Source organism: Mus musculus, chromosome 1, assembly GCF_000001635.26.
Source record: "Mus musculus strain C57BL/6J chromosome 1, GRCm38.p6 C57BL/6J".
Taxonomy (NCBI): Eukaryota; Metazoa; Chordata; class Mammalia; order Rodentia; family Muridae; genus Mus; species Mus musculus.
Window position 1 is genome coordinate 132564592 of NC_000067.6, and position 13372 is coordinate 132577963.

Below are 13372 nucleotides of genomic sequence, written 5' to 3' on the forward strand. Positions count from 1 at the left end.
ACATGCACCACTTTAACCTAACCTTTACAGTCACTTCTGTCATTAATTTTTTGACATCACTCTTCTCTACCAGTCAAAGAAACAAATCATGGCCAAAATCCATTTTGAACAACTTTTATTATACGTTTAGTGTTCTCTATACAAAAGAAATCAGCTTTTTTTTTTACAGTGATTCAAAAAAAAAATCAGAATAATTTGGCCTTTTCATTGCTCATGCAGCCAGTTTATAAGTCCATGTATTAGACAGTCCTCCATGGCCCAGAAGTCCCTGCTGAAGGTCGTGCATGACACCCTCAGATACACGTCTGTCGCTGACAATGTCGGTTAATGACAAATAACTCACAAGAAGGGAAGGACATGATGTGAGGGATTAAAGTGAGCCTGCCATGGAGAGTTAAAGGTAACCAATGGAAAAAAAGATTAGACCAACTCATGTGCTTAGGAATGTGGGCAGCATGGAGACACAGGGAACACCATGTCGGAAGGGAGAGATGCATATGTGGGGGAGGGGAGGGGTACGAGGTCCTCCAGGATCCACCATGGTTGGGGGCGGGACCAGGACAGAGAATGGGCGTGTCACAGGCGACTGATAACTCAGCTCAGAAGAAGTTGGCAAAGAGCTGGGAAGCCGGGTAGAGGCAAACACTGACTGAAGACATCACATTTGTTAGAAGAGCAAGCAGGTCAGGGTCACCTGATCTGCTACAGCTTTGAAAAAGAAACAGGATTGCACAAAACTCTGGATAGCTTCTCCCAGACTTTTGTGTTTATTGCTTCATAGAAGTCTTTACATCTGCTAAACTCCAGCTCGGCAGATCCCAGGGTGGGAGACTTGCCTGGGCCCTGCTACCCCTCAATACCTGCAGACTTGGCGGTCAAGGGCAGGATGGACAGAGACACCCCTCCTTACCCTCCCTTCTGAGGAATACGGTATGCTGAAGGCCAGGCGTGTGATGAATCAAGAGACACCATCCCGGGGCCCAGTCCAGGTTTCACAGTAGCAAACACCTACGGGCTCATCCTTCTACCTTCCAGCCTCGGGCTGCCTGGGACTCCATGACTGAGCTAATCACAGGTTATCGCAGACGGGCTGATCTCAGACTCAGGAAAAGCCTGGGTTGTTTGCTGGGAGGTTCTGGGAACATAGTGTAATGGCTGAGAGAGGTGACATGGTGACAAGCAGGACAGATCTCAGGCAACACCTGCTGAGGCAGCTGTGGTGAGAAGAAAGAACACTGGACACGGAGTCAGAAGGCCCAGAAGGCTCAAGTTCAAGTCCTAAATGTACCCTCACTGGCTAGATTCCCTCCCCGCACTGTCATTTCCCTGTCTGTATGATGAGTCATTTTAAACAGATCAGCTCTGAGGTTCCTTCACATGAGGAATCCGATTCTGTCCTGAGCTAGATGCCTTGCGTCTGTTTCATCTCCATCTCTGCTCAAGCAACAGCCTTTTAATACTAATGTGCTGATAAGAGCAACAATGCTTTCCGCCGTGGCTGGAGATAGCTCAGGGAGTCTTGCAGCTTCCCTGGGCACGTGTCCTTCCCTGTCCTCTCCTGAATGTGTCTCTGAGAGTCCCCTTCTGAGAAGAGGAAGCAAAGCAAGGGCACTTTCTGGGCTGAGGCTGTGTTGGGTGGGGACAGCCACGGGTCTGGTCTCAGGCATTTAGCCACTGAGTTGGGGACTCTTTGCCCAAGCTGCCGGTGTTACACTCTACATTTTCTGTCACTGGCTTGAGACTTCTTGTTTTGGAGTGGGGACTGCCTACATGGGATTCCTAGGCTACCATGTGAAATATATGTAAGGACATTTGCTTCACTAGAAAGAGAGCACTGTGGCCCAGCTGTTGGGACCTAATCCTGGCCATGGGCTTTCATTGGGCAAAGGCTGCTGGTCTTGGTTGGAGGACACCCCACTCCGAACTGACACAGATGAGGGACGGGTTCTGGGCTGGCATTCTAGCAACCTGCTCTCCTTCCTCTGAGAAGTGAGTCTGGGCCTCGGCCCTAGACCATGGAGGGAACAAGAAGCTTCATCCGTTCTGAGCAACCACGAAAAAGCCTCATAAACAGCAAGGAAACCTTGCTTCCCATCCAGAGGCTCTAGGACAGCCGAGTTTAGCTGGGGCTCCCAGGAGGGGCCAGGAGAGTCAAAGGCCAGTTTCTCTCTCCTTCAGATTTCTTCTCTACCTTCTGTCCACGGGAACCAAAAATAAGGCCCAATCTGAACAGCTTCTCCCTCCCCAAGGTCCCCTCACCCGCAGGCTTTAGCAGCTCATCTCATGTGAACCAAGATATGGATGCTCATGCTGTAAGATTATGATCTAGGGTGTTCCCTACAGTTGGGTCTGCTTGTGTGTGTGTGTGTTTGTGTGTGTGTGTGTGTGTGTGTATGGGGGATGGGGAGGATGCTTTTACTCCCTTCTCAATGCTGACTGTGTTCAGGGAAACCAGGAACGTGCTCTCTTGTTCCTTTTGTGAGGTGAGCTGAATCACTGGCTGACTCTTGGGACTTGTTGGGAGGGGTGGTCCCTCCTACACTGACCTCTGGGAAGGAGGAAATAGGTAAGGGCAGGAGCCAGCCTGGCTTTCCCTCTAGTATTAACTCAGCTATCTACACACGAGTAGAGCCTTGATGTGTCCTGTTTAGCATATCCCAGGCAGGATGGGGGACAGTTGGTCCTGATCGGGTACACCTGTCCTCCTCCAAACAGGAGTATTCACAGAGGGGGCTAAATGTGGGAGACAGACACCCTAAAGCACTACAGTGCTGCCTACCGAATCCACTCATCCTGACCGTCATGTCCTGCCCAGACTTGCTGGCCCAATGGAGCAAGTTCTCCTTTGGAAACCTCTCCCTTCTGACTTGAAGCAATCGGCAGTATAGGCAAACCAGGACAACGCTTCTGACGGAATGGTCACGGTGTGCCAGGAACTCACCTACTCGTTTCCAGTAACATCAGCCCTGCGTGGGTAGGGACCACATCTGACCTCACTTGTTCACATGGTATTCATGGCTTAAGCTTTGGCCCAGACTAGATGCTCAAAGAGCTTTTGATAAGCACTCAGAATCACTGCAGGATGACCCACCCTGTCCCCCTGCTCCCACCTGAGAGATGAAACACGAGCAGGCCTAGGCACCACTTTGGGGTGGCTGCCTAAGATCCAGGTGCAGGGGTGGCAATACTGTTCTCTTGCTGAGTTGAGGGTAGACTCTGGCAGGCTCTGTGAAAAGTGGCCTCTCCCCTTCTTGGAAAAAGCTGCCTCCTTGAAACCTCACAGTGCTGAGCTGCTCTGTCTGGGAACCTGCCATTTCTCTGGTTCTCCAGCCCCCAATCTGTTCCTGCCAGGAGAGCTGTGACCGCTGGTGGCTGGGACAGCTCTCAGCACCCACAACACAACAGCCTTAGGGAGGGGCTGATGGGCTTTTCATTCCTTCTGTAGAGGACAGTACTGAGCATGACAGAACTCCGGAATGAGGCACAAAGACAGCCTAAGGATTCACCTCTCTCCCAGACCCTTAACACCAAAGAGCCCTCTCCAGGCTGCCTGTGGCAGGGGGATAGCTACAATGACAACCGAGTCCCTTCCTCTGAATGCCTGCTGTTGGTGCCATGGCTTTACTAGCTGGATGGTGCTGTGTAAATGGTGCCTGAGAAACCCACCACTTCCTCCCGGTCCACAGTGTTTTCTGGGAAGGATGGTTCTTTACCTCAGTTGCATTTCCCTAACCCTCCCGTCAGGAATGGTGACCTACACTACAGCAATGCCCAGCTGTGTCCCAGAAGTGTTAGACTAGAACAGGGAAGGGGACCTGAGCACACCCCCACCCCTAGCCTTCCTGTTTACCCTGTCCCCTTTCACCATGAGAGCTGTCCCTCAGGCCTCCAGGAAGCAGTGCTGGCCATGGGTTGGTCCAAAGGACCATGACACACTCTCAGGTTCAAACATTATCAGCTCATCTCTGGGATATGATTTCTTACCTGCAAAGAGTGTGTGCCTACGGGGTTGACGCTCACCCAAATGCTTATCAAGTGACACAGCATTGTTAATACCTCTGCGGTTTAAACGTATGGCAAATGATGCTCTTGGAAAGTCTCTGGAATGCACAGCCCTGGTCCCACCCAGGCCCCTAACTAGTACCTCAAGTTGGAGGCCATGCCAATGGCGGGCGATCCATTCGAAGTGGTCAACCTTGCCCTCCCACAACTGCCTCAGGCTGCAGACACAGCTACAGGGCGACACTCTGGCTTGAGATCTCCCATCTCTTTGTGTCGCTGAGGCAAGGTACCTTTGGTTTCAAAAGTGGGTTAGGTGGGGGAATGAAGGCAGCACCTTCAGGCTGAGAACTGCATGCCTGCGAGTGTCTCCATTAGGGCGGAGGGGGGGTAAGGGCGTGTGTGGAGCGGCTGCTTCTGGTCCCGAGGGGACACTTGCATAGGCTGCCCTGGTCCCGAGACACACATCACTGGAGGCATCAAGACTTGCAGAATAGGGCTAGGGATCTGGGAACCGCAGGGTTAGATCCGAGCTGTATAAGGCATACGAAGAGCTTTGTGTCCTTCAAGGCAGGGAGAGGCATCACAGCACTGTTACTACGGTGCACCTCACGGTCCCCCGATATGTATGCGTACCCTAATGAAAGGACAGATAGGCTCATTCTGGGGGCAGCAGATCCCCATTCATATACCATGTCAAACACAAGTCAATGTCAGACACAATTGAGCAAGGAGAGGACGGGAGGAGGAGGAGCACTGTTACCCCCAGACACACCAGCCACACTCCTGAATCTCAGGGCTCCAGCTCTTGGAGGGTAGCAGCATAGACCCTGACCAGGTGAGCAGGTGTGGCCCTCTCTCCTCCACCCTGGGTTTCACTGCCAAAGACAAAAGAGGTCCAAACCCAGCCCTTTCTCTTCTCTGGAGGTTTGCTCCATTATCCAGGGACCACACTCTGACTTGCTTCCAGCTTCGGGTCTGGTCGCCAGAGTCCTTGTAGGTCTCCCTTTCTCATCATCCGAGCAGCTCATCCACAGACTCTCTGGTGGCAGGGGCGGAGTAAGAACCAGGAGCAAGAGGTAAGGCCCCCTCCCAACTGAAGCAGGGCATGGAAAGGAGTCCTGCGCACCTCTTCCTGCCAAAAAACACTGTCATTTTCCAGAAAAGAGCCAAGCCCAGCTCAGCATGGATGTGGCCGAGGCAGATGGGTGGGGAGTGGGGGTTGGGGGAGACATATGGCGAAAGGCATCCTTCGGAAACACACTGGCCTGGTGGCAGCTTGAATACTACAGCTTTTCTGCATGTTGTGTTACGGATCAATCCTTTTTTTGCCCATCGTTTTCATTTCCTTGGGGAGAGCCCACTTATTCTTTTTCCAGGGACTTTTTTTTTTTCTTTTTCAAAAGTAAAAGAAAATGGAGACAATGACTTGGAAGGAGAAGATGCACAAAGCAGAGAGAGAGAGAGAGAGAGAGAGAGAGAGAGAGAATGAAAATATCGTAAGCAATAGAAATGAATGATCGTGAGCCGAGATCGGGGTGGCCATTGTGGTGGGACGCTCAGGGTGGCCGTGAGACAGGGCAAGGGACTAGGGCTCCCTGCAATGAGCATAGCTCTAGCTTTCCCATCTAATGGCACCCAAGGGTAACGGGGCATCACTAGGAGGGGGTTGTGGATAGCTGGGTGGTCACTGGCCCTCACAGCTTGGCAGACCCCCATGTTGTACCCTTGTCCCTGAAGGTGGTGGTGGCTTTATGGTAGGTCTGCAGTTGCTTCATCTCCCCTCTCCCCTCCTACTTGCAAAGTAGTGCCGTGCCTGGGATACTCCGTCAGGCAAGGGAATAGATGGCATTGACTGGTGATGTGGCCTCTGAGCTCTCATTGCCCTCCGTTTCCTCCTTGTCCTTTTTGACAGTGTACTGGCCAATAAAGGAGCCATCTTCATTGAACTGGCCCTCGCCGCCTTCGCCATAGTCCACCAGGCTGTCATCGCTCTCCTGCTGCTTGATGGTGCCATCCAGAGATGTCTGGCTGCCCTGCAGGGGCTTGTTGTCCTCATCACTGGCCAGAGAGAGACAGAGTCAGGCCCAGACTGGCCAGCACAGCTCAAACCAGGTGGGATGGGATAGGGCCGCTGGCTTCCTACCAAGCATACAGTGCAGGAGGATTGCACTGGAGTCTTGGAGACTATCCAGTGTTTACCCTCCCTTGCCCAGCAGGCTCTACAAAAGGGGAACTGAGGCACAGAGAGGATAAGATCTTCCCCAGGGTCAATGGCACTCTGAGGAAGGTCAGGGACTAGAGACCACACTTCTAAACTCCCTGTCTGAGGTCCTTTCCCTGAGACAGGCCAACTGTCTGTGGCAGGAGCAAGCAGCTGGCCATCTTCTGAGAAGCAGAGCCACAGCTTGTGAGACATGTGGCAAGAATTCAGAGGTTCTGGTTCCAGCGAGTCTCACTCACCCTTTGCTTTGTGATCTGACTATAACCCGTCCGTCTCGGAGGAGTAGAAGGTGGAGCTCCTGTAGCCTGTGCCATGGGACAAGTCCCTGCTCTTGGCAAGAAGTTAAGTGCTCTAAGGCAACCGGCTCTGCCTCTCCACTTCCATCTCAGCACTACTTGCCCGGGCAGAGCAGAGCAGAGCAATACCGATACTCTGGGCCCAGTAAGTCAAGGAGGTGTAGGGTGGGAGGGAGGACCACGCAGAGAAGCATGTGAGGCCTGATAATTTGAGAAGATACTAGCAAGGCTCGGAGGATCCTATTAGCCCCTTCTAGGCCCTCTCTGTCCTTAAGGCCCTCCTGGGTAACAAGAGTTTGGGGCCTTGGAGGTACAGTGGCATTGGCCTGCAGGAACCGATGCCCAGTCCACACTCAGCTAAACTCTCTAGCATATGAGGGGGCTACTCCACCAAGCTGGTGCTACCCCCTCCTGTCTGGAAAACTACTTGACAAAGAGACCAGGCGATGCTGGTTACATTTCACAGGTGACACAGGCTCCCAGGTAGGAAGCAGCCGTGGACCAGCAGTGGAGGTTTAGAGGACTGAAGAAGGAACCACAGTGGCTTTAGGTAGCCTGAATTGATACACCACACCCTCTACACAGTCCTAGCCATCAGTCCTTCCTGGCTAAACTGCCATTTTAACAGTGTGTTTGAACAGCAGCCTTGGGCTACCAGGAAGGGGCCTTAGGTGGAACTGGAGCTGAACATAAACAGATGGGAGACAGAATGCCTGGCAGTTGGCTAGACCAGGCACTCTTTCATTCCAATCTCCTTTGTAGGCAAGGCCTAATCATCTAGATTAAGGTCCCTTTCCCTTCAAGAGCCCCATGCGCTGAGTTCTTTGTCTCTATAGAACTGTCTCTGCCTATGGGTGAAGTCCTTGGATCATGTATATGAATCCCCTTAGACTACCTAATGTAGTGTTCATGCCCCGCAGTGGCTGTGGGGTGAACATGTACCCCTTTTCCTTGATAGACCTAAAGCATTAGCATTGCTCTGCCTGGGCAAGCAACTACAGAAACGGCAGTGGAAGAGTATGTCTCCTTGGGATGCTCAGCTCTTGTCAAGAGCAGAGACTTGTCCTGAAGTCACAGGCCACTGGTGTCACATCTCCTCTTGATGGATGGGTTATAGCCAGGTCGCAAAGCTGCTGGCCCATACCTGCTCTATTGCTGAGTGACTGTGACCAGGGGGGAAAGGGATCTTGGTCTAGACTAGCAGTTCTCAATCTTCCTAATGCTGCCATCCTTTAACACAGTTCCTCATGTTGGGGTGACTCCCAACCATAGTTATTTCATTGCTACTCCATAACTGTAGTTTTGCTATTATTACGAACTGTAACATAAACACTGGTGTTCTCCTATGATCTTAGGCACCCCCCGTGAAAGGGTTGTTCAACCCCCTTTACCCTGCAAAGAGCTGCAGCCTACAGGTTGAGAACTGCTAGTCTAGAAGAATGAGACTTTCCTCAGGAGGCACCTGGTTTAGCCAACTGTCTGGCTGTCTGGCCCACCAGAGACCCACAAGGTCCAGGAGGACAGACATGGGGAAGAGGCTCATGAGAAAGGTACCCAGCAACAAAGCCAAGGACAGAGTAGGAGACCCCGCTCTTTGTCCTCAGGCCCATTTCCTTAGAAAGTAGGTCTTCTGATTTCCCAATGTTAGCCTGTCCCTAGTAGGACTCCTGGACTTATTCAAGGTTATAGGAGCAGAGTCCACAGAGCCAAAGCTGGCCCGGAGGTAAATGAGATATAGACAGAAACAGCTCGTCCTATCTTCATCTTCACCGGGCTGTACCGAGGGTGTGGAGAAAAAAGTCCCACAGCCTTTTAATTGAGGGCCGGAGGAAGCTCTCAGCCCACTGGAAGGCTGGACGCTACCAGGTGATCCCAGGACAGCCAGGGAAGGAAGAGGAGCCTCTCCCAGGGATGTCAGGCTGGATGGACAGCTGCGGCCATAAGCTGCCAGATGGCTCTGGGCAGGCAGAAGCTCTCTGCCCATCGGCCTGGTGGTATATGCCAGGCTCCTGAGGTGGTAGAGGTTCAGAAGGAAGAGAGGTCAGAGCATGATTGGGTGACCTGTGCCCAGAGTTAGCAGAGTTAGGTGGGGAAGGAGGATTGTGATACACTTTTTCCTATCTCAAATGGTCTTGTGTGAGATTCTCTGACCCACTCCTGAGCTCAGAATATACTGGCCATTCCGATGGACCAGTGGGCAACTTGGAAAACTCCTGACTGAAGTTCACATCAGGTCTAAGAGGGAACACAGGCATAGGACAGAAGCACCAGCTGGCAGCCCAGCCAGCGCCCTCAGCTCTGCCACTAGCTTACAGGGTGGTGAGCCTTCTGGGGCCATTCATTGTCTTGGGGGTTAGGAGTGGGATGCTGGCTGGGAGGAGGCCTGATGGTCAAGCTCACGTCACAGAAAAGGGGTCCGGGGCTCATTTTGACTGAAAAGGGGAGAAGACTCAAATAGGAAGCTCTGTTCAGTAGAGGTTCATGGGCCTCTCCACCTCTCTGGAAACATACACTCAGCCAGATGGTTGCCCCAGACGTAAAAGCAGCAGTCCAGTGGCAGGAGGGTCTGTGGATGCAGCGGTTCTGTGACTGCTGCGAAGGAGCGGCTCCAGGGCAGCAAGGCCGGTAACCAGGGGAGGAGAGGAAGGGGGTCACCCACCTGTAGTCAAATGAGCCATCTTCTTCTTTGGGGTCTTCAGGACCCAAGGGGACATCCTTCTTTTCCCGCACTGATTGGTAAGAGAAAGAAAGGCAGGCAGGATGATTAAAAGGAATGCCTCTTTTGGCTACAATGTTTCTAAACACACAGCCCAAAGACAGCCTTGGGGGTAGAGAGCTCCTAACCCCAGCGGTTAGGAGCGCTTGCTGTACAAGCATGGGAGGCTGAGTTGGAGTCCATTGCACCCATGGAAAAAAGCTAGGCGTTGTTGTGTGTGCCTATAACTTTGGAGCTGTGGTGTGTGTGTGTGTGTGTGTGTGTGTGTGTGTGTGTGTGTGTGTAAGAGACCAGCCTAGTTTCAGTCTCAGTGAGAGACCCTGACTCAAAGGAATAAGGCAGAGAAATGCTAGCATAGGTCAGTCAGTCCCTTCTTTTGGCTTTTGTGTGTAAGTGCATGCACCCACATACAACCTTCCCCCCCCCCCCCACACACACTACAGACCCCCAGACACCAGCTTGGGCTCAGCGACTGTCAGTGAGAAGCATCATTTTAAACAAAGCATTATTAATGGCCCCAGGCTCAATCAGTCGCTGATTCTGCCTCCTTCACACCCCACAGGGTCTTTACACCCCAGCTGACAGACCTCTCAATTCCCTGCCATTTCTTCTTGAAGTTGTCCCAATAGACACTAGAGAAAGGATCGTCTCCTCTGCCAAAGGCAAATATTCCCTCGTTCAGCCCTTTCTGACGTTTGCTCTGCATTGTAATTACCTTTGCATGTTTCCTCACCGGTGACAGAAGCTAGCTATGGGGGGCTGTGTTTCTCCAAAGCTCTGAGCAGAGCACTTGGGAGGGAGGCTGCATTCTCTGACCTCTGAGATGAAGGTGCTCACCAGTGAGCCTCTCTTGTTAGCATCCTCTCTTGCCCTATATGGCCTCTGAGATGATGACATAGTCAAGGCCCACTCTGCTATGCTGTGGTTGGTCCTTCAGAGCTAGCAGTAATGTTCAAGACAGACATCCCCCTCCAACCCCCCATATTGAACATCCAGGACAGAGAATTATATACAGGACTTTTTGATGCAGGAATGGGATAATCAACCCATTTGAGAGGTGAGAACAGGCCATAGAACCTGAAGCCTGGTACCTGGGTTACCCATCTGTCTTCTGACTGTATGAGCTAATTCCCCAAAGCTAGAGGGAAGGGAGTGGTCTCGGGAGAACTTTCTAGGCTGGGGCACTTTCTGGGAGGGCAAAGGCAGGCTTTAAGTTTATCTGCTGGGTTCCTCAGGGGTTCAGGTCCCCCTGATTCACTAAGTACCCCCATGTCTGGGCCTCTATCCAGCTATGGCTTTCTTTCTTTCAGAAAAAAAAAAGTCTAAATATAGTGAAACAAAGTGAAAGAATTCCCTTCTCACCACTGGAATTAAATTTGCACCCCCCTCACTGGGCAGAGGCAAAGTGTCAGGACCCAAGGGTCTGTAGGTACTGGACAGGGAAAAGAATAAATTCGGGGCTGGAGAGATGGCTCAGTGGTTAAGAGCACTGACTGCTCTTCCAGAGGTCCTGAGTTCAATTCCCAGCAACCACATGGTGGCTCACAACCATCTGTAATGGGATCTGATGCCTTCTTCTGGTGTATCTGAGGAAAAGCAATAGTGTACTCACATACATAAAATAGATACATCTTAAAAAAAGAGAGAGAGAGAGAGAGAATAAAGTCGACTCCCCCCATTCCCTTCATTCTGAGTTTGGCCATCTCATACACACCACCCCTGAGGAACAGCATCTCAGAATGGGTTTGGTGCTGGGCCTCTAGGTCAGGGGCAGTTTCATTCTTCAGTCAACAGCATGGCTACTCTCAGGTTATCCTATCTCCTGTCATTTCACCCACCCTGTCACTCTTTGCCTCGCTCTTTTCTGACAGAGCAATGTGAGAGCTCCTTATCCTCAACATTGGAGGCTCCTGAGGTACAGGAGAGACTTGTTTCTGTGGGACTCTAAGGAGGGGTTGGAGCGCTCTTAGAGACTGCCTGCCTTACCCAGAGCTGCTGAGTCTGTGTTGATGGGCACCAAGACAAGCCTCAGCAGGGTGTGGCCGCCATTGGGATTCTATCTTGGTTATGCTGCTTCTGTCCTGTCCCCTGCTCTCCATGTTGAACATGGCCACCTCACTTCCCTACCACCCTGGCACAGGGTCTTAATAACTCTCAGGCTGAAGAAAGCCCCTCTGCTGAGCAGACGGGAGCTAAGTCAAGGGAGGGCGGGCCAAGCCATCTCAGTAGGAGCTGCCATGACTCTCTGGAGCTGTCTAGACTGCACCATCCATCCTTCTGGGGAAATATAATGAACACAATTGCTTGCTGGCAGCTTCCAGGAAAGACCAACTATGCCACAGGCCTGAAGTTCTAGGCCTAAAAGAGCAGAGATTGGAGCCTGGATCTGGCCAGGGTGGGGCTGGGTGGGTGGGGCTGGTGATTCCCTGGAGGGCCTGACCACCCGCCCCACATCTCACCTGGGTACTTGCCACCTCGACTCCTCTTGATGAAGCAGACGATGAGAAGGATCAGCACCAGAAGGGCAATGGCACACATGAGCCCGATGAACCAGCCCTGGGTGGCGATGTCTGCCTGGTTATTGGTGTAAGCTGGCAGGGAGGGTGGGAAGCAAACTGTGAGCCATTGCTTGGGGGAGTGGGTGACGAGGGGTAGGGAAGGCGCACGGCTCTTGTGCAGCTTTGCCCTAGAACCTACTGCTATCACCTAGCAGCCCTCTGGCCCAAGCCACTCTGCTCGGGGGACAAAAGAAAACAGTAAAGAAGCCAAGGACCAAAAAGATCAGAAAAGAGGCAAAGAAAAGGGGTTTGAGGAGCAGAGAAGCAGAAGGCTGAGCAGCCCTGCAGGATGGAGACGTTTACTAACGAGGAGGCACGGCATTCTTTTTTTTTTTTTTTTTTTTTTTTTGGTTTTCTGAGACCAGGTTTCTCTGTATAGCCCTGGCTGTCCTGGAACTCACTTTGTAGACCAGGCTGGCCTCGAACTCAGAAATCTGCCTGCCTCTGCCTCCCAAGTGCTGGGATTAAAGGCGTGCACCACCACCGCCCTGCTCGAGGCACGGCATTCTTATAGACTGCTCGCACTGGCCACAGCCTGGTGGGCCAAGTGAGGCCACACTGCCTAACCGTGCTGGAGGACACCTTATAGGCACAGCCTCTTTGTCCATTGGGCTTTGGCAGTGCGTCCTGGGCCAGATGGAGGTTCAGGTGGCCCTGTGCCTTTTCAGGTCTCCCCAGCTGGACTGTGTGCTTTCAATGACACCAATTCATGCCCAGGTGCCCAGGTCAGGCAGGTGGTGATGCTCTCTGTCCCTGCATGGTCACCTCACAGGGTTGCTCTTGGTGGCCCGTGACAAGCCAACTTGCCTTTTCTTCTGTCCATACCTGGGGGGTCATCTCACAGATCCCTTTGTGGTCTGAAGGGAATATACATTGGTCTAAAACGGAAGCCCAAGAGTCCTTTGATGGTGTCCATGATGTCCAGGGGCCGCGGTTTGAGGTAGTGTGCTACGTATCTACTCACCCTTCGTTCTGTGGACTAAAGGACAAAGGGATACTTCCCGAAACACAGCCTTTCATGGGGACTGAGAATCAAGAAGGGAAGAATCCATGGAATGGGACATATCCAGAGCCCTGGGAGAGCCTTGGGAGAGTTAGGTGACAGCAGAAATATGACAGCCCGTGGACTGAGTCCCAGCACCAAGCTGCCTCCTAGGAAGCATGCTGGGCCTGTGACACCCTGTGTCTTTGCTCCTGGGTACATTTTACCCTTTGCCCGTATAGGATACAGAAATGGATTCATAAGTCTTCTCAGGGCCAGGCTGAGGACATCACACCAGGAAGGCTCTCTCGGTGAACAGTAAGGACTAACAAGCAGGCCCTCAGTGGCCCCCCCAGCAGCGAAGTAGCCGAGTCCACAAGAAATGTGGCTGTTAACACCCTGAACTGTGTATGCTGCGGTGAAAAGGCCAAGCCCACTCCCATTCCTGTTTCGATTCGGGGTTCCTCACACAGGGACCCCAGCCCCCAGGAGGTATTAAAATACTTCCTTGCTTCAGCCCTTCAAACTTCCTAGTCGCGATGAGAGAAAAGCCTCCGTTCCTCATCCAATCAGGCTGTATCACCTCCCCTGTGCATC

At 52.2% G+C, this 13372-nt stretch overlaps 1 protein-coding gene across 40 annotated transcripts in view; it reads right to left on the bottom strand.

Annotated features, from left to right (window-relative positions):
- Window positions 1-98: 98 nt before the first annotated feature.
- Nfasc (neurofascin) overlaps window positions 99-13372 on the bottom strand; it is a 177159-nt gene continuing 163885 nt past the window's right edge. For all 40 annotated transcript variants that reach the window (XR_001784700.2, XR_387171.4, XM_030254571.1 and 37 more), the window contains 3 exons: window positions 11695-11826; window positions 9179-9248; window positions 99-6060 (listed from right to left, as the gene is read on the bottom strand). Coding sequence is in view for 38 of the 40 variants with exons in the window: in XM_030254571.1 (XP_030110431.1) it covers window positions 5829-6060; window positions 9179-9248; window positions 11695-11826 (434 nt within the window). In the remaining 2 variants the exon portion in view is untranslated. The remainder of the gene's footprint in view (window positions 6061-9178; window positions 9249-11694; window positions 11827-13372) is intronic.